Raw genomic sequence first — 25,321 nt, 5'->3', positions numbered from 1 at the left:
GGTGGCAACACAGAAAACGGGCGGTAAAAGCACACGAGACGCGAGAGACGATCTCTTGCATCCCTATCACCACTGGGGACAGACATGTTCCCCGCGACCTCCCCTCGCGTCCGTTCCCATCACAAACGGAGCCGCTGTGAGGTCGAGTGCATCAGCACTCCCTCCCCTGAGTACCAGCACAAACGTCCCCTGTATTGCTCACGACGTTTCTGGAGAAACGTTAGCCGTGAGAGGACCGACCAGAGGACCGGAGAGCCAGCTGTCCCGACCACGAGGAAGCTGCTATCGACGAGACGAGTTAGCAGTCAGGAACCTCCCCGACTATTTAAACTATCCCAGGTTAGTCAACGTTCCCTATAACACGACCCTGGAAGGACGTCGCTTTGCGCCACCTGTTCTCCAACCGCGAGAGCAGTGCACAATATATATTATTATTTAAGAAAGTTTCACTTCAAAAGTTTGAGTTTTGGATTATAGTCAAAAAAGAAGACACTTAACTAGAAAAATTGCAAGGAATACAATAGATTGAAATTTCGAGTTGTATAATTAATTTTTATATACAAATCTCAAAGGGAAAAATAGAATGTCTAAGATATTAAGAAAATGACGTTTTCATATACTTCAAATGACTCAGGAATATGAGGAACAATTGCTCAAAAGAGGATCTCAGTAAGATGAAAATCAAGCTCGATGAGGTATGAGGAAAGAAAAAATCATAGCGGTATGAGTTTCATGGTGAAGCATAAGTTCCGGTTAATTTCTCGGAAACTTGCAGTGCACTGCAATGCAGTGCAATAAACACATCGTAAATTTCAGGTGTTATAATTGAAGTAAATAACACCGAGCAGATAAGCGAGCTGAGATTCGCAAAGGCAGTGCACCTCGCTCACATATCAGATCAATTAAAACTTAACGGAATATCGAGTCCGGTAGTGGCATTGTCTGTGCAGAACGATAGCACTTGAGAGGAAAAAATATATATGTATTACTATTATATAAGAATGAGACTCGTTCCACGCACGACATCAGGAAGTAAGAAAGAAACTTTGACAAAAAAAGGTAATTACAACCATGCGAGCTCCACACAGTTAGGTATACCATACGTTATTTTTTTTGCAGTCTAAAAATGCCCGGGTTTTTACGGCCTTTCTTTGGATTTTGCTTCTAACACTTTTTATCGTGTCAATATACTGATAGCGTAGACAAAATTTTGCGCAAAAAATAAAACTTTTTGTTTTGAACTTGTGACCCACCAGTTCTATATAAATATACTATATGTATGTGTGTATATGAGTCTCGTAAAATTGTTCCTGAATTAGTTGTTTGTTTTTATAAAGGACATCATTTTTTTCAAAAAGATTTGAATGCGTTATCGAAAATAAATACTGTATTGAATTTGTCGGCCATATCTATGTATGTACATAATAATTTCATAAAATCCGAATAAATTGATTCGATAATATTTATGCCTTTATGATTTTCTCACTGGGGTCCACGAAATATAACGCAAGCAGGGTTTCTAAGCTAAGGCCGCAAAAACTTATTCTTAAGCAGTGTTTCTATGGTCAAAGATTGTACAGAAGCACTGTAAGCATTATGCAAGGCAAATACGATCAACATCCACAGATACATATATGGAGAAATTTTCAGCGTTTATACAAATCAGCGAAAAATCGAGATGCTGAATAACTCAAATTTTACTCGAGAGATAGGACAGGGATGATTATTTGTAGGAACCGTTTCAATGAAAATTGAAAGATAAATTGTCAAACTCTGATAAGAAACGATCGACTTGGAGTCTCATATTCAAGGTCTGGCCAGTAGCAACAAGTTGGAATCGAACCCATGACCATTTTGTTCGAAAGCATTATTGCTGCTTGGCCCCGATTCGACCATGTTGCTAAATCCCACTTTACTTCCTTAGTCCTGTTTACAACAATATCATTGCTTCACTTCAACCGCTCCCCACAGTACTAAGTTGTGAACTGTGGATTTGTATAGTGGACAGGTAAATATACAAACAATCATTGTTTTAACCTAAAAAACGTATCATAACACTAACCACATTGGGCGCTTTCTTCTGTAACGGCCAAATTGTGGTGACCCTACATACAGTACCTTCTTCAAAGCGAAGCGGTAACCATCAAATAAAAACAATCGAATAGAATCTATGCAGAGGGCAAAAAAAAGAAGGCTTAACAGTTACATTTGAAAGTACGACACGCGACCATCATCACGCTTTTGGCCCGTTCTTCCACGACCCGGTTTTCCACTTGTCAACTCGACGGAAGAGTGACGGGTGCCCTTGAGAGGCTGATGACCACGCTTCGAGATCCACATCTTCGTCGTTTTTAGCCGAGGTCTGGGTTAGGCATTTTTTTTCCATCGTCAGGTCAGTGTGTCGGACCGTTGCTTTGGTTCGTCCGATCGTTGCACAATTTGCGAGGCGATCGCCCCTCGAAGTTGCATCACTGCAGCAATTTGGTCGGAGATGCGGATCTGGTCCAGTCACGGACTGTGTTTTCGAATTGTTATTAGAGGAGGTGTAGTGGAACACTTAACTTGGTCGTTTGACCGGGGAATGCTTGGTGTGTACTGCCGAGGTGTAATCTGCTCAATCATAAATTCGCCTCAGTCGGGCCTGGGAACAGAACCGCATCACGTCGGACGATTTGATCCACTTTGCCTTTCACCACCTACAGATTCTGGATTTAGAAGATTGAGCTGCGATAGAATTAGCTGGAAAAATCTAATGTAAAGACTCATAGACGCAGCCATCTGTCGGTCAACCGTTTGGGCAATTCATCGCAGAGATAAACATGTAGTAGGTAGAAGTATTCGAAGGAATTGAAATATTAAACATGAGATAAGTTAGGTTATTCTCCAACCCTTTGTCTTCTCGCTTGCTTATCAGCTCACTTGTGAGAAGCAATCTAGGTTATAATGCGATTGTGTGGAATCCGCACGAAGCAAATTATTTTCTAATTTATTTATTTATTTATTTACATATATACCAGGAAGGCCTTACAGGCAATTCCCAATGCGCCTTCCTGGCCAATTACAAATTACAATTACAAATACAAATTCAGCATTTTTATTACAAGTCGTTGAATTGCGAAAAACTGAAAAACTCGCAAATTAACGAGACATCTATGAATTGTACATACATTTTATTGTACATCAATCAAACTTCAAATAGTGGTGACATAGTAGGTAGGAAGGATTTTTTGCCAATTTTTTTTCCGGGAACCGTTTCAACAATGAAATCAGAGAAAATTGGCAAACTCTGATAGGAAACGATCAACCTGGAGTCACAAATCCAGGTCTGACCGACAGCCTTACAGGGATGTTTTGTATTTGCCGTTGGTTCTTATATTATATATTGGCGCAAGACATTCTCTTTTTATGCTTACGTATAAACTAGTAAATAACCCGATGAAATATCATCGCATGGGTATAAAATTATTATATACTCGTATAAAACTAAAAAAAAAATCCGGAACCGGAACCGTTATTTTCGTAGACTCTCATAGATAGTTTTCAATTCTTTATTTGTAATAATTTTCAATTCTTAAAGTTAACGTTAACAAAATGTAATATTTTCCGATTATACACAAACGGTCATTGACCTCGTAACGTTGAATATTATTATTACACATAGCAAATTACGTGCATATATGTACATATGATGTGTATTTACAACACGTATTCTGGGCGAGGATATGGCGTGCGGCGCGGGCTCGTGAGAACATTGCGTTTGGATCGGAGGGTCCGAGGTTCGATTCCCGGCGCCCGCGGTGAATGAAATCAATTTTTTTCTCGAATATCGTCAAAATATAAATAATTTAAATTTAAATTTAATTAAAAATAAATATATAAAAAACTGGTTCAAAACCTCACTAAATGAAATTATTAAAATTACGTATTTTTATATGGCGAGAAGGAATATTTCAATTAATGTTTAAAAAAAAGGCGAAATAAAGAATTGGATTTGGAGTGATGTTCGTGACCATAAGCTCAATTTAGACCTATATTCAGGCTATTTGTGGTGATCGGTTCGAGTCGCGACAAAGTCGTCTCGTCGAAAAATGAATTTATCGATTTTTATCGATTCATTCATTATGTTCGGCGAGAGTTAGGACACACACACACAGATTACCGTCTTTATATGTATGATGTATTTTTTTTCTTTGCATATATATTTATTTATCTCATGTTTCTGTATTTTATCGACCATTGTGGCGTATTAGGGACTCATGTGATGCCACAATGGTCCAAGCTTAAACTTAAATATATAAATAAACATAAATAAAATGAAAATATAGCAATATGATTAAATTCGTATCAAATGTAGGTACATAAAGGCAATGTAACGTAATCGAATGCAGAACTTTTGATCAGGTCATATCAGTTAGAACTTTTGGTTAGATTAGACAGAATGTAGTTTCACACCTATCAATTATAAATCAAAGAGATCACTTAATAAGTTCTCGGAACAATTTTACGCAGTGCGTACATACATTCGAGTATAATATGTATGTACATTCAGTTCTCACGACATCCAAACTAGCCCCGAAGCCATCACGAAACAAGTAGATCACTACTCGCTCGCAATCGAAATCTCCATCTCTGTATCTCGGTTTTATTCCATTTCATATCGTCACTGTACGGCCGAATTGAAAAGCATAACGTGGTATGAACAAATCAATTTTCAACACGTGTCAGCGTAGATAGAATAATACATATAATATTGAGCGCGTCCGACAATTTGCTGTGTTAGACGTTGATTAAATATAGATAACAGAAAAAAAATGAATACTCACATTGCCCAATACTCCGCTGTAAGGCTGGATTCTCGGTGGAAGACCAGGTCCAGCCCTGGCTGGACTGGTTGGTTCCACCGGAGAATCGTCTGAAGGTAATGTTTCATTGCCGCTGTCCACAGCTCCCATCCTACCCATCACGTCATCTGTAATGCAAAAAAATATTTTATTTTTAAATTTTGAATAATCTGTGTTTATATACATATATGTATATGTACATATGTAAAATAAAAAAATATTAAAGAGAGCCGACAACGAGACTACTGGGTCTGTCGCCAACATTGCCGACAACAGGATTAGTTTTCGGTTTAAATAATAATAAGGAACTCGGCATATTTCGAATTCTTACACGTCCGTTCTTGCGGTGTGGTCTTTGAAATAATCCGAGTGTGATTATCATATCAAAATTTTGATTTATATAATTAAATAGTATAAAAACTGCATAGTTTGAGGGGCTTAGACTGTTGATTGAATGGTTTTCGTCGTAGGATTTATATTTGACATCCTGTAGTGGTTTTCCTTATTAGGTATTGATAAATATTTCAGATATCTTTTTGCAGTTTGGGGGGGGGGGGCTATATTTCTGAGAATTGTCTCTATTGGTGAACTTATTTTATGGGTCTACCTCACGGGCCCGAATGTGAAACGCCCGAAAACGCAAATATCAGAAGGCAAAGATTGAAAATCGAAACATCATAAGTCGAAAGATAAAAAAAATGGTGCATGGTAAACGGTACATACTTACTTAATTTGCGCGAGCAGGATACATCAGGAACAAGAGTAAAAGCCTGTTCCTCTTGTTCCTGTTGTATCCTGCTATTAAGACAGATATAAGAGGTATTTTGAATGTGAGTAGATTAAAAAGTATTAGAAGTATGTACGTTAGATGAAATGGAATGGATGAATATTAGAACTAGTTTAAATCTTAGTACATTTTCTTTTGTTTATAAGTTAGATCATAAGTTATTACTAGTCACCGGACCCAGAAGGTGCCGCGTATTGTTCAAAGGTTGTAAATGCATTGTTAAAGGTTTGCCGAACCTTATTTACAAAGGATTTACAACAATGGAACAATGGATAGCACTGTGACTATCCTACCTCTAGTTATTACCTAAGTACTTTATTGATTATATAATAAGGAATAGAGATATACATAGTTTTTATACTAGAAATAAGGACAAATTAGTTGTAAGTAGAGTAAGAAAAATTAAATCAGCTGATAACTAAAAATAATTGTATGTGATGTATGTATGTAAGCTTATTGTAAAAAACTAAATGTATGTAAGCTTATTGTAAATCATATTAACAATTAGATACAACATAACTTCTTATTGAATACTTATCTCGCAGATAAAACCGACTTAGGAGATATACAGTGAAATGTCAGATTTGACATATTTGGCCAAAAATCAATATACATATATCGTGTATTACATTACATGAAGCTAGACGCCAAATTTGAAATTTATATATACATATGAGAGTTAAAACTATAAATATTTAAATATTAGAGATAACGAGAACCTATAGAGCAAATTTTATAAAATATAGAGTGAATTATAGGCGTTTAAACAATTAAAATCTGAAATAGCATATCAAGGCGAAAAGGTTGAAGATAGATTATGGTAGCCTTACGTACCGTCATAAACGTCACCGTATCCGAGATTCTGGATATTTGTTACGCATTGTATACGATATTTTATCTCCAACGTAATGGCAGACGATACATTTACGTATATTGATGACCAAAATGAGCAATATGGCAAAGTATGAAAACAATCGGATAAGAGATAAAAATGACCACTGACACGAAAGCCATGTGAAACGTAAAGGAGGTATGTAAAAAAAATAAGGCAGCTGGGGGGGTTTTTCACAGGTGTGTGCTCATGTATAATACCCTCTCTGAGTGCATCAGGTCTTCTATACCATGGATGCATTCTTGCGAGGTGCGAGGAGACACCTCTGTGAGAGACAGTACATACATATAAGGTAAATATAAAATTTTAGAGTTAAGTTATTAAGATGTATTTTTTAAATTAGCTAATAGCTAAAATTATATATAAATAAAATAAAATAAAAATAGACAAACAGACATTCAATTGTATATAGAGTATAATGCAATTGTGTGGAATCCGCATGAAGCAAACTACTCTCTCATTATAGAAAAAGTGCAAAAAGCATTTCTTCGTTTTCTTTATAAGAAAGAGTATGGGTACTACCCATATCTCTATCCTACTCCTTTCCTTTTGGGCATGCTTGGGTATAATTCCCTTGAACTTCGGAGAAACTTCTCGTTAATTCGTTTCGTTCTCCAGCTATTGCGTGGTAATACGTCATGCCCGTTGTTGCTGGAACAGTTGGGACTTTATGTCCCTAATAATTATGTGCGTGGTAGACATCATCATTTGATGGTTGTACCTGCTGCTCGCACGGCTCTTTTTCGAATGGCTCCTATTCCAAGAGCTATTCGACTTCTCAATGAAATCGATGCTGCTGTCCCTGAATGTGATATTTTCCACCTTGGGGAGCGTAGATTATCGGATATTATTTTAACATATTTATCTGGTAACCTGCGCTCATCATTACTTTCTTAATTTGAATGTGATGAATGAGTGGAATCTTTATCTACTTTCTTCCATTTGGGCCTCGCTGTTATTTTATTTTTATTTATATTTTGTTTTATTTTATTTTACTTTTTCTTTCTCCTTTGTATATTTTTATATACTATTTTAATTTTGTTCAGTGTAAACAAAGAATGGGATTTATGGATTTTATTTTTAATTTTTACACTTTTGTTATTTTTTTTTTCTCTCTGAATGATGTATTATTTTCCTTTTGTTACTTTTTATTTTTTTTATTTTATTTTACCATATTTTCTGCTTTTGCTTTTTTCCTTTATTTACAGTTTACTTGTTTTTATATCATGTTTTTATATATTTTTCAAATGTAGGCCATTGTGGCGCATTAGGTTCTTCCTGTAATGCCACAATGGTCCAAAACTATTAAATAAATAAATAAATAAATAAATAAATATATGTAGATAAAAATCTTAAAAAAATAGAATCAGGTGTTACATATGTTAAAAGTGTGTTCAATACGACACATGGTACACGATTGCATGGGAAATTTTCCCAGGCCGGTAGAAGCGCTGTCAGTCGAGTTCATAATACTGAACCGTAAGATGAAAATCGTCGGTATAAATTACTCAAAGATGGCTAAATCCATCGTGTGAGGTCTATTGTAAGCGGTGTTCTATGGTGTTTCTTTGGGATCTCCAGCAGAGTCGGTCCTCGTGTCGTTTGCGTTCCGACAAATCGTTGATGGTGTGTACCGGTTGATCGATAGCGTCAACCATACCGCGGACTCTTCTTCTCCTCGTATGAAATGACGCGAAAAAAAATCATCCAAGAAGAATAAAGCGGTAATTGATGATGACCGCGATCGGGTAACAGGAGAAAAAAAAAAGTTTACCGCTCCTCGTTGGTTGAACTCTTTTTGATTTTGTTTAATCTACGGGTTTACTACGGCCGTCAATTAATCAACGCCGATGGATCAGCACGCAAGGAATGGAAACACTTTTGGCAAATATTTATTATTATTTTCGCGACGCCGAAGATTGACAGGCGTTGTAGAAAGAAAAAAAAATGAAAAGCTCGCAGACCGCAGCAGCCTACATTCTAAAGCGGCGCTAGTTTGAACCTTTGAATTCGAAGATCATTGTGTTGAAAAAACTTTCTTATATACGGTATTCTCTTATGTGGAAGAAGAATGAATTGGGGGATAGGATGAGCTAATTTTAGAATAGAATTGTTTTAACAATAGCATCAGAGGTAGCAAACATTTTTTTTACTAGCCAGCAGTGTGGCTTAATGGTAAGAAAAATGGTGATGAAAGCCTCTCCAACACGCTTCCACTCGTCTCTGTTTCTCATCCATCTCACTCCACACATTTACCTAATTTCGTATACCTATCTTCCCTGCAGTCTTCCTTTTATCCTATTGCATTCTCTCGGGTACCATTCTAGCACTTCTTTTGTCCACCTTTCACCCATTATTCTAGCCACGGGGCCGCCCATGGCCATTTCAATCTCTTTATTCTATCCACTATATCCACTACCCTTGTCATACTACTAATCCACGTATTCCACTTCCTGCCTTTCCTCATTATGCAGATCATACAGCGTTCCTTGTATAATAATTGTATTGTAATGTTTAGTACTGTACAAAAGTTTGACCATATAGTATGTCGTCTTGGGGCTACCTGTCATGGACCCTATGGTAGAAATGAATGTATTATATATAAATAAATAAATATCAGATCACTTTGGCTAAAATCTACAAATAGCAAACCACATTACACCAATGTAGGTACAAAAATGTTTATAACAAACCACAAGCATATAATTCTTGTAAAAATCAGCAAATTCAGACGAGTAAAATTTGTAAGAGGATTATAGTAACCGTCAAAACATAAAATATATAATTTATCATTGTAGATTTTAGAAGTAGCGATTACATACATACATAAATGGTAAACACAAAACAGGTAAAATTTTTATAGTAATATTTAAATTATTATAATATGGATAAAATTTCAATTTTCAATGTTGTGCGATATGTATAAAAAATAATATAAATGTAAATGTTTTTACAGTTTTCGACTAAAATCAATTATTGAATATTTATTAATAGAAAAAAATATTTAATTATTAAAGTGCGACGTTTGAAAGCGAAAAGATTTGTGAGTAGGAAAATTTTGCCAAAATTTTGAATAATATTATATTGTTCGAGTGAAATAAAATATCTAAACGGTAATACATAATTTCGCATTGTCATTTTTAGCGCGGTGACGTCTTTGACAATAATAAAACTTTTAATATAATGGCATATTGATTTCATGCAAATTTTCCGTCTTGAAGATAATCTGCCTAAATGATAATTGAGACGTATAAAATTTCGTCGGGTATTATTGAAACGGAATTCTTACCGCTACCGCGCATAATGTCGACAGAATATTCAATAACAACAACTGACAAATAATTTTTTTCCAACAGACGCACTCGACAAATGCCAAAAGTCACCGTCGCAATAAACCATGCAATATAAAACGAGAACTATCGAATTTTAATAGCGTGCGTTAAAAAATTGAAAAACATCGGAACATTCATTGCGAAAACTACATACAAAGTCAGATTATATTACAGTTGTTCAAAAAGATACGGCGAATACTGAAGAGATTAGTTTAAGCATTTAAGGTCGTTGTTGACTTTGAGTTTTGTATGCAGACAAATTGGAAGATACATACATAAGTCGCGAGTAACACTGAGCAACAAAAAATCACGCGTTTTTACTTACCGGAGTGGAGACTAATCCATCTTTACCAAGTTTAATCCATTGAATTCGAATATGACAATGCTTTTTGTTGGCTTATTATCATTTAAGAGATATTAACGTTTTAAAAAATGTGGATTTTTTTTATAGATTTCTCGCTTTTGCAGTCTATAATTCAAAATCTAATGTTCCTGTGTTAAATTTGAGTATTGGAATCAACATTCAAATGTTTTTTCTATTGATTGTAATTTTTTTTGCTCTAAAATACTTATAATTAATTATCTAGCGAATTTTCAAAGCGAAAGCTTCTACCGCTCGAATTAGAACGTTTCAATAAAATAAATAAAAATACAGAGATAAAAAATCAATCCTTATAAACCTTATTAAAGTGAGAAATTAGCAAAATTAACTCTTAGTGTTACGGAAAAAATGTGTAAATAATATTATATACAAAACTAAAAGGAGATTAGTATTTAAAAAAGTTTTTTTTACCAGGGTTTTTATTTTAAAATTTTTAGTTTACTAGTTATATAACCGGAGTAGAACTTTTAAATCAGCTGATAACTAATAACTAAAAATAAAACTATCACTGTTTGATCTGTGTATATATATTAAGCCTGTATTGGTTAGAAAGTTTGTTTTGATTTGAGGTTATGGGTTAAACGTCATTCTGTCAGATTCACCGAACAGTGTTGCCACCCTGCATAAAGGCCGGTGTGGCAACACCCAAGACCGTTGGCTTAGCAAGCCTCCACAAAACTATAAATATTTATATATTAGAGATAACGAGAACCTATAAAGCAAATTTTATAAAATATAGAGTGAAAAAAGAAAAAGTTATAGGCGTTTAAATAATTAAAATTTGACAACAAGATGGCAGGGCGAAAAGTAATGAAACTACCGATGTGAATAATGAATGTGACAGATAAACGTCACCGTGTAATACGATGCAGTATTTTCATACGTGTTTAATACGATATTTTTTCACCATCGTAATTGCGGATGATACCTTAACTTATATTGATGACCAAAATGAGCAATATGGCAAAGTATGAAAACGATCGGATTAGAGATAACGGATATAAAAAATGACCATGTGAAACGTATAAGAGGTTAGTAAAAAAGTATATTTTTGACTTTTAAAATTCGCTAGATAATTATTTATGAGTATTTCAAAGCAAAAACAAATCACAATCGATGTAAAAATCAGCTAACTATTGATTCCAATATGTATTAACTTTTGGTACAGCAACACTACATATGTAGATTTAGAGCTAACGACTGCAAAAGCCAAAATCTGTAAAATTTGTAAATTTTTTAAACGGTGATATATCTTATATGAGACCAAACCAACAAAATTTTTTGTCATATTCGAATTCAGCGGGTCAAACTTAGTAACGATTGATTAGTTTCCGCTCCGGTGATTTTTTTTGTTGCTCAGTATAATTCATCTGTCGTAGCGGTTTGTTTAACATCAACATATAAGATTTTTATTCACAACGCACTATAATCAGTCGGGTGATCCTAGTTAGGTTTTTTGTTGAATCATTAATGCTTTCCGTACATAAGAGTTATCTCATAAATCATGCCTTTCTAACCTGGTGTACATATAATTTATATATTTATACCAAGAAGGCCTAATAGGTAGCCCCAATGTGCCTTCCTAGCCAGAAACATTGTACATTTGATACAAGTATTATTAGTATTATACACATATCAATTAACATCCACAGAGACATCTATGGTCAAATTTGTAAATTTGCAGCATTTTTAAACGGTTCAGCGAAATTCGAGATTGTTAAAAACTCGAGATTTTGCGAGTAATCAAAATCAAAGAGATGAATTTGCAAACTCTGATAATAAAAGATCGACTTAAAGTCACAAATCTGAGATCTAGTCGGCAGAAATCAGTGGGATTTGAACCTGTGACCACTAGGTTCAAAGCATTATATGCTAACCACTAGTCTATTTAATGTATAGGTAGAATGATTGTTCTGTCGTAGAGTGAATTATAGGGCCTGCCTAGTACTAGTCGTAAGGATTGTCATAGGTTCTTTTTCGTTGTGTTTTTTTTTTATAGGTTTTGCCTTATTCAATTTCGTAGAGAGTGATTTGCTTGCTGTTAAATTTTTATGTGAACGGTGACTTTAAATAAAGGCTTCATCAGTTCACCAACATGCATATATGCAAATCACTCACGAATTCTGTTTGAAACTAGACATTTTTATGATCACAAGTTAACATTTTACGTTTTCGACAAATCGTCGGCAAATTTGACGATTCTGTGAAGCAGAAAATACGTGGGCGGGCTAAAATACTCATTTCGAAGACACGCCTTGTCACTAAAAAGCATGATATTCAGTCGTAAAGAGGCTTATGATTTCGGATAATAGTCTGGAACGAATCAGACCCTCCTACCGGTGTTTAGTTTCGCTCGTCAATATTTATTTACGACCGGACTCTGATTATCCGTCATTCGCATTATCCGACTGCGATTAGACGCGCCGTCATTTTGTTTCACTACTGGTTTTCTTTTTTTTACATGACCATTCGTCCAGAAGCCAACGAATTACACGCAGTGTGTAAATCATAATGAGGCGTTTATCCTTCTCCTACCTCACTTTTCAAGTAGCCTGCTTGAGATCGATGTATGCTAATTTTCTGCATGGTACTCAAATTTGCTATAGACCAAAAAAAAAAGATAAATTTATACTGTAGTACGTACAATATAAAATGGCGCACTTTTTTCAGCCTCAATATGAGTTATTTTAACACGCGTTAAAGTCTCTTTAGATGGGTGTATATGTTCAAATAATTCTATAAATGTACGACGAATTGTACGAATTCAAATTTTGAATTCCAAAGAAGACAATAAACTGAAGGCTCATTAAATCTTATGTAGAACATACATATGTACATATGTACATATACAAAAATGTGTGCTTTGGAAGGGATATACAATAACGCCTGAGCAACGCTGGGTACGTGTGTTTCTCCGCCACGTAGTTTCTCAATTTTATAATTTAGAATTGATAGCATAGCTCAGACTAAAATCGGGTCTTGAAAGAATTTTCAGTCCTTTTTAAGTATTTTTCACAACTTCTATCCGCCCGAGTAACGCTGGGCGAATTCCGAAAATTTCCGACATTGTCGGGTCAATGCCTACGAGTATGTTATATTTATTGTACTATTTGTAATCTTATTATTATTTTGTGCTTTTAAGTCGTACACTTTTACGTGATTTATTTTTTAAAGTACAGGCTTAAGTTGTCGTCTTAGGAAACAATTCAAAGAATGACATTTATTAATAACTGAGAAATAAGTATTTGAAGGTCTCGTCTATTTTGTCTTTTATTCACAGTCTGCTTGTATTATACATAAGCTGCAGATAAATAGATTTAGATTAACTTTATTCCAGTATTTTTCATATTTTAGGAAGTACAAAAACGTTGTATCCAAAAAGTTACGAATTCCTTAAGATTTAATTTAGCAACTTTAAAGAAAACAGATACAATATTGTGAATACATACATGAATACATCAATACATCTTCTGACACAATTATGCCTTATTTTTATTTATAATTTGTTTTCAGGTGTTATTAATTAAGACTACTGTATTTATTTTTAACACGAATAGTAATATGAGTATATTCAGATTTACATAACTGGTTGCTTTCAAATGAAATGTGATACAGTATTCATAAACGCAGCATATTTTTCTTAATAATACTTTGAACATAATGATAAGTACGTTTCAGACCTTAAATTGTGAATATAATTAGTTTTCAACAAAAGAAGAACATATAAATGACTCTCGAGTGCAATTTGGCATATTATTATTTGCTTACATTTATTTCTGCGTTCATTTTCTTTGAAGAATGCATTATTTTGTTTTCTTTTTCCCACTGGACAGGTCATTGACTCACACATGCTAAATTTCCACGACTGACCTTCACCATTTAAACGCTATTTTATTACATAATAATGTAATAGAAACGCAACGACTGATGGAAATCAACAGGAACCGGCCATCCTTGAACTTGTTTTGCATATTGTTATGTCGCTATCGCGCTGTCTAAAATCGTTATTTTTTCTATTATTTTTTTTTATATAAGCATATATACACACACAATTATTTTTCTGCATTCTGCATGTGTGTCATATGAAAAATGGCGTGTGGAAGAATTTAATAAGCGGATTAAACCAGTATAACACCTCATTAATGACGTCCACGAATTCAGACTTAGCGACATTACTGTCTACTGTCGGGATCCATTCTTTGCGAAATTTTTCGTTTTTGATTCTGACCGTTTTATCCTTTGACCTATTACCCTGGAATGGTTGTCGACACCTGCATTACTCATACGCTAACTATTTAATGCGGTTTTGTCTTGCAAAGCGCACACGATTTATGCGTTACATTAAAGCGCGATACCGGATTTCTTACGACAGTGCTTTCGCCTGTGAAAATTCCGTGCACGATTCAAGGTTCGGTTCCTCAAAAGTCAACATTGGATATGACTATTTTAATATTGAAAAACTTATATATGTACGTATGTCTTTTAAAAAAAAATACTGGGCCAAAGCGAATTCAATCACTGTCTTTAAACATAGATTTCCGAAAGCTTTGTCGAAAGATTTCTAAGGAGTTGCCATTTTACTAAAATTTATCATCCTTTTTATCGTTTTTTTTTTGTATTCTTTTTCTTTGCGAACATCATTAGTTTTGTTTATTACAGTCACTTGCGAGACTTCATACTTTTTTTTGCATAGCTTTGATGCGACAATAAGTCACCATGTCAACGAATTATTGTTGTTAAAAACTGAAATTATTGCTAAATTATTACAATTACGTGTCACGGTTTCTGCTAATATGTACCCTCGCAATAAGATGTAGTTTTAAAAGTTATAAAACATAAAAAAGCATATATTAACCCTCCGTCACTGAAGTGGGGTATGCAAGTGCCCCAATTTTTACGTTTTTCGTAATAACTGTGTGGTTTTCAAAGCTATACACCCTATATTTCCTGTACTCCTAGAATTAACTACAAAAAACTTATTTCAATAGATTTTGCATGATTTAGAAAAGGCGTACATCGTCAAAAAATACATTTATACATCTCTACGTTCCAAGGTATGATTTAAAGGCGGTAGTGATAAGTCATGTTTTTGACTTTTCGCTTGCATATTCTTGTTGATCGATGAATCAATGCGAGAGACAGCTATATTTTTGTAAACTATTGTTTTCGTCGCTTTTGGCGCGTGGATATTGAGTCATGCAGTCGCCTGTTGGCCTTACCTATGCACGTTTGCGTGTTGATGCTTGTCGTTATTTTTTATTAAAAAAATAGTCAAAAACATACTATAGGACTAAAACTTTTTTAAGTTGATGTATTAAATGATTAATAAGATATATATTGAACCCATTTGTATTGGGAAAAGCTGTATTTTAATTAAAAATACTGGGGTCTAACTCGACCCCGGTTCGGGACACTCGTTCGATCTCGACGCTCCGTCATTCAAAGGTTAAGGAGGGTATTGAATTTTGAAACGTTGACTTTAAAGAGGCTCATAGTTAGTCAATCTAAGTAACATTAACAATTGCATTGATTCCATTATGAAGCAAAATGTGATATGTTTTAGTGAAGTCTCACGAATTTTAGTAAAAAAATTGAATAAGAATTTTCATCAACATTTCGGAATATGTTTGAGAAATTTTCCATTGATAGACGTTTTTAGTTGAAATAAAATATAATTTAAAATAAATCACGAACAAAGACAGTCGACAGAAAGCCTTTCGACCCATCACGAAATCGAAAAACACGAACCGATCAAAAAAATATTCAAATCTTGTCGAGATTCGAGAATGCGATAAGAATATCTTGTCGTCGAAACGGAAACGTCAAGAGCACAAAAGAGAGAAAAATCGCTCGGATATAAAACGGTCGTGACGGTTTTACAATTTTGCCCGTACTCTAATAATATAAACAATGCACGTCTCTCTTTCACAAAAAAAAAAAGAAAAAGAACGACATTTAATAAAACGTCGAAATTTCCACTGATACATAAAGTATGCCGACAAAAAAGCGCCATACAAATGTGTCGGAAATTGTCGTAATACTTTCTAAAACTAAGTACAACGTGACGATTGATTGTAAGTGAAAACAAATACCGCGAAAAACACTTTAAAATTGTATGATTTTATAAAGCTTCATTTTTTTATCACCTTGACTTTTATAATGCAAGTATTGAATTTATATGGTAACCATGTAAACAAATTCCATTTATCCAACATAACTTTTCAAAACTTTATATATATTTTACAGTGAAACTGTTATGTTATAATTTCACTGGCTCAAGCAGTGAATTCGAATGTAATAATAGCATTACGAATTCACTGCTCAATATCAGTGAATTTGTAACTCGAATGTTAATGCACCATGCGTTAGAATTACAACGTACAAATTCGAACTACAACGTACTACCAACACTTACACCTAACCTTAAATAAATAAAACCAACCCTAACTTAACCTAACCTAACCTAACCTAAAATAAATCAAACCAACCATAACTTAACCTAACCTTAAATAAATAAAACCAACCCTGACTTAACCTATCCTAACTTAACCTTAAATAAATAAGTGTTGGCTGCTAAGATACTATGATGTGTTTTAACTTAACCTAAAATAAATAAAACCAACCATAACCTAACTTAACCTTAAATACATAAAAACCCTCACTTTACCTAACCGAAATTAACCGTAATTAAATAAGTGTTGGCTGCATTGATGTATAATATACATAGATGGGCCCTGGCGTGTGATTTTGGTCGGAGATCTTGTCTTCACTAACTGAGGGGTGCGGGGGGTTTTACTAGCGGGGAAGTTGGGAAAAAAATGGTTTTTTCCCTACGATGCAGCGGTACCTACCTACCTACTGAGAGAAACTGTGCATGCGCCATGTATTTTGCATGCGCCAAAAGGGAGACCAGTATAAAGCGTGAGGGCGGATCTAGTGTATTATACATCAATGGTTGGCTGCTAAGATATTATGATGTGTTTGCTTCCGCATCCAGTCCCTCACATGCGGCACCAAAAAAAGCCAAATCGAAACAGATAATTGAGTATAAGGAGAGTGGGAATGGACAGGAGCGGGGTTGTGGGGAGTTCGAAATCGGAGTGGGGATGGAGAGGAGCGGGGTTGTGACGTGACGTTGGCGACGCACTGTCATCTAACTGTCAAAAATTATAATTTCACTAATGAAAATGTAATTGGATATGATTTCACTGAAACGTATATGTAAGCATAGCTCGGTGGTTAAGCTTCTGCCTAGCACCGAGAGGCGCCGGGTTCGATTCCATGAGCTGAACTTGATTGAAAATATTTTTTTTGAGTATATCTGTAGTGCTGCTGGTCAGATCTGGATATTTGTGACTCCTGGTCGACCGTTTCCTATCTGAGTTTCCAATTTTCTCTGATTTCATTGTTGAAACGGTTCCCGATTAAAAATTGGCTAAAATTCTTCCTACCTATTATGTCACCACTATTTGAGTATGATTAATGTACAGTAAAATGTATGTACAATTCATAGATGTCTCGTTAATTTGCAAGTTTTGAGTGTCTCGTGATTCAGCAACTTGTATAATAAAAATGCTGTATTGTTTGTAATTGGCTAGGCGCATTGGGGTTAACCTGTAAGACCTTCCTGGTATGAAATGTAAAAAAATATGTATATTATATTATGTATATTTTAGGATCAGACATTAACTATTGTATATGTGCAAAATTTCAATAAAAACCGATCAATGGAAGTGGGTCAAAAGTTGATTACAAGATTTGATCCAAACGAAAAGAATTGCCAAGTTGATTAAAGCCAGGTAAAAAAGCTTTGTATAGTCTAGAGAAAAATGGTAAAATGTTCGATCATTTATTCGCATGAACTTTACGGAAAATGGCGCCATTATGCAACGGCCCCGCTCATGCATTATGCAAAATTGACGCTAGAAGCCGCAAAAGGACGTTCAGTGACACCGACCAAGAGCTTTTCCCATGACTTTTATACTTTTATATTATATAATACTACTACTACTACTGCTACGAGTGGTTGAAAATTAAATAGCAATAAATTGATTTGAGGAAAAAAAATCGATAAAAATTTATCGCTTATACATAATGCGAGTGATAGCGCGCGACATCAGAAAGAGTTAACTTATACGCGAGACGATATAATAAATATGTTTTAAATACATACATACATACATACTTGGGTTGTTATGTGTCTGTCTGTATGTAAACGAGTTATTCAATTTCTTATCGACGAATGCACCTGTTCAACATGTTTGATTTTTTTTCGGTCAATTCGGAGAAAAATGCGTACGGGATGATTCGAACGCTTCAGAAGATTCTCGAACAAATGTATGGAAATGTATTGTCTGTCTGTGAAGGAACAATCCCACTTCATATGAGCCATTGATGGAATTTAAACACCTGCCATAAACAATAGATTGAAAAGATCATTGGTATATATTGAAAAACAGTAATGTGTCAAATATTTGACATCCTCAGACCAAGTGCAAACTTTATCGCTTGATATTTAAGCTGTTTTATATTTATTTTCACCGGAAGCTTTTGTATATCAGAGAGTACACTATAGTATTTATTTTAGTTTTATCTATGTTGTCATATAGCGTACGATAATTATGTTATTCGTATAGCCAGGGCCGCGCCTAGGAGTTCAGCCGGCCTTTATTTTTTCAGCATTTTTTATAAATCATATAAATAAATAAATGCATGCGAGTAGTGCAAAAATCTTGCCTAGTAATGCAGAAATATAGTGTTGAAAATTTGAATAACCAGAAAAACTGACAGAAAAGCAAAACGTTTAGTTCTGAACAGGACCAGACAACAAGGGAGACTGGACGGTTTCAAATTCATTAATAAAAATATTGTTTTAATCCCCAACCCCACATCTAGCACATTGTTCTTTCGATGACCAACCGATACTTAATATCTTTGAAGAAATACATCTGGCAGTTGCAAAAATAATAGAACATAAAGACTATGCGGACCGAAGCTATACCTGCTATCCCGTTATTTGCCCAAATCAAATTTCAGGTGTGTTCAAAGTTGCAACTTACAACAGCAATCCACAATCCACGGCCTAAATGAATTTTAAAAGAAAGATGTATTTTTTAAGGAATATAAATTTTTCGAATCTCATTTCTCTCGGCCGCCTGTGTGCGTTGCACATATTCGAACATATGGCAATTCGTGCACGTTTTGCCGCTCCAGATATGCCATGTTTATTTTCATTGTTTCGTATGATAAAGTCAATTAAACAACATGCTGTGTTTTCCACAAATAAATTCAGAAAAATATTTTTTTAATGCCCCTTTATTGCAAGTACCTTTTATATAAAAAAATTCTTACAAGTTATAACTGAGAAGGTTTGCTGCTTGAAGAATGCTTTGAAAGCAAGGGCATTTTATCTCGAAATGAACAACAACAAATGCCAGATGATATAGCGAATCCAATGCTAGTCTCAGTATGAAATTTAATTAACATAAGTATTAACTAAATTTTATAATATATACCTATATATAATTTGAACCCAGCAGAGCTGTGTACCTTAGCTAGTGTTAACATAAAAGTGAGGTACAACAATAATGATAATATAAGCCATAATGTATGAGAGTTTAATCATTTATATGTAATAGCGCTATTCTGTGTGTCCGTCTGCAATAACGCTTGCCGTACTAAAATAGTCGTTTCGATTCGACATACATATGTATGTACGTACGTCACAGCTAAAACTATGCCAATAAAGCGTACGAATATAATAATAAAAGAAAAAAGCTTCTATATATACTATTTGCTACCAATGTTTCCTCTAGGCTAGTCTCTGAGCCTTTACCGTCTCTAAAGTCTCTGAGCATTTACCGTCATATATTGAAAATTATTTAATTAATTAATTCATTCGTTTTTCTATTTTGTTTCACACACTACAATTGATAATATAGTAGATAGAATCCGAATTAGTCTTAGGATCCGAAATATTGAAAAATATTATCAGAAATAACAAAAAGATCTCTAGAATCGATCAGCCAGTCTGTAGGTTAGTACACGAGGTATTTAAAAATGTGAATTTAAACCTGAAACTAGACCATATATGACATATATAACATACACGCTACCATTAGCCAGCTGTATGGCCTAATGGTAGCGTGTATGTTTAGCACCAAGTAATCAGTGGGTTCGATCCGCCATACTGCTGGTTAGATTTGGGGGTATTTGTGACTCAAAATCGATCGTTTCTTATCAGAGTTTGTCAATTTTATCTGATCATTGTTGAAACGGTTCCTCAAAATTGGCAAAAAATCATCTTTCCTGTTGTCACAAATCTTCTGTATTTATTGTGTGTATAATTTGTAAAAAATATGTACAAATCTAAATCCATAGATGTCTCAATGGATTGATTCTGTAATTAATTGTTATTTCGTGTTCTTTGGCGTCTGGAAATACAGTGATTTATGTATTAATAAAATGCTGCATTGTTTGTGATTAATTGTCCAGGAAGGCGCATTGGGGTCTTCCTGTCAAGCCTTCCTGGTATATATGTAAAAATAAAATAAAATATGTACAATATATTTTTTTTTTGATTCAGATAATTAATAGTATGTGACGAAGTTCTTATATCAGTGCGAGCTTTCGAATCACTCTGTACGTAAAACTTCAATACGGAATAAATTTATATGCAATTAATTTACGAAAAAGTTTTGACAGCGAATAAACACGTAATATACTTCTCGATACAAGTATTGAGCGGTCCCGTCGAATGTGTATCAATCAACGGACTAACGGTACAGTGCCGTACCACAAACTTGAAACTAGGGTCTAAATAAGGAAGTCACATTTAATTGAATCGATGTTCTTACGGCTTACTGCACAACGAACATTAATTAAATAATTGCCAACTTTCGGGGATCGTCGGAAATCGTTTTTCGCTTCGTCGAAAGCGGTAGGTTTGGATTTTATCTTTATTTTTTGAATATATTTACTTGCATGTATGTACAATGTAAGTAGTCGTTTTGAATGATTTATTACGAAACATGATCCTTCAATGTCTGTATTTATTGGTGCTTCACTTGTACTGGCTGTTACATTGCATAATAATAAAAATAATGATGATATCTTTTAATGTGTACGTTCGATTTTACGAGTATTACATATCCTTTTTCGATTTTTATTTACCAATCGTAATCAAAATTGAACGGTATATGAGAAAAGTGCATAAATATGATTGTATGTATACGATACATATACGAAGACGTTAAGTATGTCGATAGTATTTTCTATTTGTTGCATGTTTGATATGTATTTTGGTAGAAAAACTATCATGATTTTAACTAGCCAACACAATTGTTATCAAAGATTTTGTATAATGTAAAATGTTTATGAAAAAAATGCTCTGTCCGTTGTTTTCAACCGGTGGTTTCGGAAAGGAATTGATAAACGAATTAAAATAATTTTTTATGTAATAAAAAGTGCGCGCATTACACGTTCACCAATCGAGCCCGTTCGAAATGATGAATTAAGTTTATGTGTGTGTGTGTATGTCTCACCCATCGCTCAGCCCGACGTCACATGACGCGCCACCCCCCCACTTCCCCGCTTCTTACGGCGAGCGTTATTTCAGAGAGACAGACAGACACACAGAATAGCGAAATTACGTACATATGTATATGATACAAATCCCAATGCATTAAAACATTGTTAATTAGCTTTTGAATTAATGAAAAGAGCATGTAAATACATATGTAGATATGTATATAAATGATTAAAAGGAATTGTAATATTAATGAAGGAAATTTTAATTGTATATTTTTTTAATTGGAAATTTTAATTGTATAGAGAAAAACTTCATATCAATAGGAATAAAATTTAAGAAATTTATAGAAAATAACAAATAATCAAAAACAAATACAATAAACAATACACGATACGAACTAAACTTAAACAATCCCATATCCAGATCAGCATATTTTAGATTAAACAAATGTGATTCAGGAGTTTGATACCCCTGGCAACAGGCGACGAAACCATCAAATTAGTACTTGGTGCATTTAATCAATATGTTTAAAGGACAAACAGAAACGGTTTAAACTCAAAAGAAATAAAGAATATATGTAAATACATATGTACATATATTCTTATTTTATTACTTGAAAATTAATATTTGTTCGTCCGCAATGTAAATCTACAGTTTTCAATTTACAACTTTATATTATATTCATAACTAATTGTAATGATTTATGTGTTTATGTGTATATGCATGTATAATGTTTGTATATATAGGATGTATGTATTGTATGTGTATGTGTATATGTATATATATATGTATATGTGAATATATATATATATGTGTAGGTGTGTATGTATGTATATGTATATATGTGTATTTTTATATTTATGTATGTATGAATGTGTATTTGTGTATACGTGGAAGTATTTGTGTATATTTGAATGGTGTACATATATGTTTATATAATTGTCTTTGGCCAGGAAGGCGCATTGGGTTTACCTGTTAAGCCTTCTTGGTGAAAATTAAATAAAAAAAAAAATAATAAATAAATAAATATGTCACTCGATTAAGTAAGATGATTTTTGGAAGAAGTTATGGCCCGAGTTCATACAAAAAAGTTTGTTTTACCGATATGCAAATCTAGTTTAAAATTTAAACATTAGCTAATGGCACTATAATTGAGACAATAAAAAATTCTGATTTTTTGCGTTTCTTATCCAACTTTCACCCATTCGAGCAACGCCTGGCAATTCGACTAGAATTATATAAAAAGATCTTATCTATATGATTATATGTACATATCTATTTTTTTGATTTTTAAATGCTTTTTATTATTACTAAATTATGTTCACAATACATCTTTAATAGCTACCAATCTACTGATCATTTCATATTTTACAATTTTAATTTAATTTTGTTAGTAATCATACGTAGTATTATATTATTCTAATGTTAATGTACAACATAATAGGAAAATAGCTCAAAAACTTATTTACAAATCTTATATATGCTCATAATTAGAGCCCGGAATCTGAGGGGGCTGTTTATTGTTCAAAGATTGTAAATGCATTGTTAAAGGTTTCCCGAACCTTTTTTACAAAGGATTTACAACAATTGAACAATAGGCTACACGTTTCCGGCCCCTTCAGATTCCGACCTCTACTCATAATACATCAAAATATTATTAAAGACTCTCTAAAGTCGATGATCTAAAGCAGATTGCGTTTAGGTAATCTGTGATATGATTATATGTATGTATGTATGTGTATACATGAAAGTTTTCACTGGATAGTCACGTTAAATTGAAGCTCAACGTTCTTGCACAGATAGGAGATATAGCTCCTCTGATGAAAGATATTTAAATTATCAGCGAAACGATCGTCAGACACATTATTTCTTTTTCATCATCAGACCAGTTTAACACTCGAGTCAATCACCGACGCGACAAGACAAGCAATTACCAGAGTGTCAGACGCGTGCGAGAACCACGACGAGAACTGATGGAAAATGGAAGGAAGCGTGGGTAGACAAGCCAGCAACCAAGCAAGCATTCGGATAGCAAAAAGGAAGCAGCAAATGCTCCTTAATGGATCCTTCCAATGCACTGACGAGATGATCAACAACGACGACGAGGAGCTTCAAAAGCTGATAGGTACTATATGTACATTGTATAGGTATATACGGTGTTCAAATGGTTCTCAGAAGGTTATTATTCTTGTTTTATCAGGTATTTGCAACACTGTTGCACGATATTTACACGTGGCGTTGCTTTCGATTGAAAATTAACATTGCATCTGCAAACTCAAACTGGGTTGGAAAAAACTCGATTTGTATAGTGTGCACCAAATAAAACCACTCTTTATGAATTGATTAATCGTTTTGATGAGGGGTGAGAGAACATCAGATATGACAGTCACAGTTGAGATGTTGAAACTTCAGTTTCTGAAGAGAATAACTGTGTTGTGAAAGGTGAACTGAATTAGGGCGAAATCACACAGGGAAGAACGGCACGTCGTGTGCATGGCTCCCCGCTGTGAGTGGTCTCATACATTTCTTCAAATATGGGATACACCGTTATCGATCACTGTCAAGCAAGGATTCAATTTGACCGAAAACACTCCAGAGGGTCATTTTGGGGCGAGACGTTCCATGAATATGTGCAAGGTACGGCCCATTTTTTCGTATGTTTAAAAATATCTAAAAAAGACCACGTGCCACGTGCATCGCTGTGTGTATTCGCCCTTAGAGTGAAAACGATAGCTCATACTTTAGGCATATCCATAGGATTAAAATAAAAGTTAAATTTAAGCAAGCTTTCATTGAAGTCGTTCCACGGATTGAAAAACGATTTGACGACATTTTATTTTATTTTTACATAGATATATACCGGGAAGGCCGAACAGGTAGACCTCAATGCGCCTTCCTAGACAATTAATTACTAACGTTGCAGAATTTTTATTACATAAGCCAGCAGTTTGGCTTAGTGGTAGCGTATATATTTAGCACCACCGAGGTCAATGGTTCGAGTCCTGGCCACTGCTGGTTAGATTTGGGGGTTTTGTGACTCCAAATCGATCGTTTCTCTATCAGAGTTTGCCAATTTTATCTGATCATTGCTGAAACGGTTCCTGAAAATTGGTATTAGATCTAATCCTGTCGTCACAAAATCTGCCTGTGTATAATTTGTAAAAATTATACACAGTAATCTGAAATCTATAGATATCTCTTTAGACATCTCTATAATTTCGTATTTATTATATGTATAAAAATTGTATACAAAAAAATCTAAAAATAATCCATAGATGTCTCTATGATTATTATTTCTGAATAATTGTTATATGCTATATATGTATTCTGATTGTATATGTATGTATTACTGTATTTCTGATTTCTGATTGTTTATGTATTCTGTATTTCGTTAACGTACACCCGTCGCATTGGAGCAAATCTGTAATGGCGAGTGTATATTGATTTGTAACAATAAAATAAAATAAAATAAAATAAATCGCTGTATTTCAAGAGGCTGAATAATACGAGATTAGAAATTAATTAATTAATCCATTATGACTAATGATTCAGACTTG

General features: G+C 34.1%; 1 protein-coding gene across 2 annotated transcripts in view; it reads right to left on the bottom strand.

Annotated features, from left to right (window-relative positions):
* The window catches only part of LOC143918394 (leucine zipper putative tumor suppressor 2), a 242,677-nt gene that overhangs the window by 124,693 nt on the left and 92,663 nt on the right, over positions 1 to 25,321 (bottom strand). For both annotated transcript variants that reach the window (XM_077440292.1, XM_077440293.1), the window contains exon 3: positions 4,824 to 4,969. In XM_077440292.1, coding sequence (XP_077296418.1) covers positions 4,824 to 4,961 — 138 coding nt within the window. In that variant the 5' untranslated portion in view covers positions 4,962 to 4,969. The remainder of the gene's footprint in view (positions 1 to 4,823; positions 4,970 to 25,321) is intronic.

Source organism: Arctopsyche grandis, chromosome 10 (assembly GCF_051622035.1).
Source record: "Arctopsyche grandis isolate Sample6627 chromosome 10, ASM5162203v2, whole genome shotgun sequence".
In the NCBI taxonomy this organism is placed as follows: Eukaryota; Metazoa; Arthropoda; class Insecta; order Trichoptera; family Hydropsychidae; genus Arctopsyche; species Arctopsyche grandis.
Note: the sequence above shows the minus strand (reverse complement) of the source record. Positions and strands in the feature narration are given on the sequence as shown.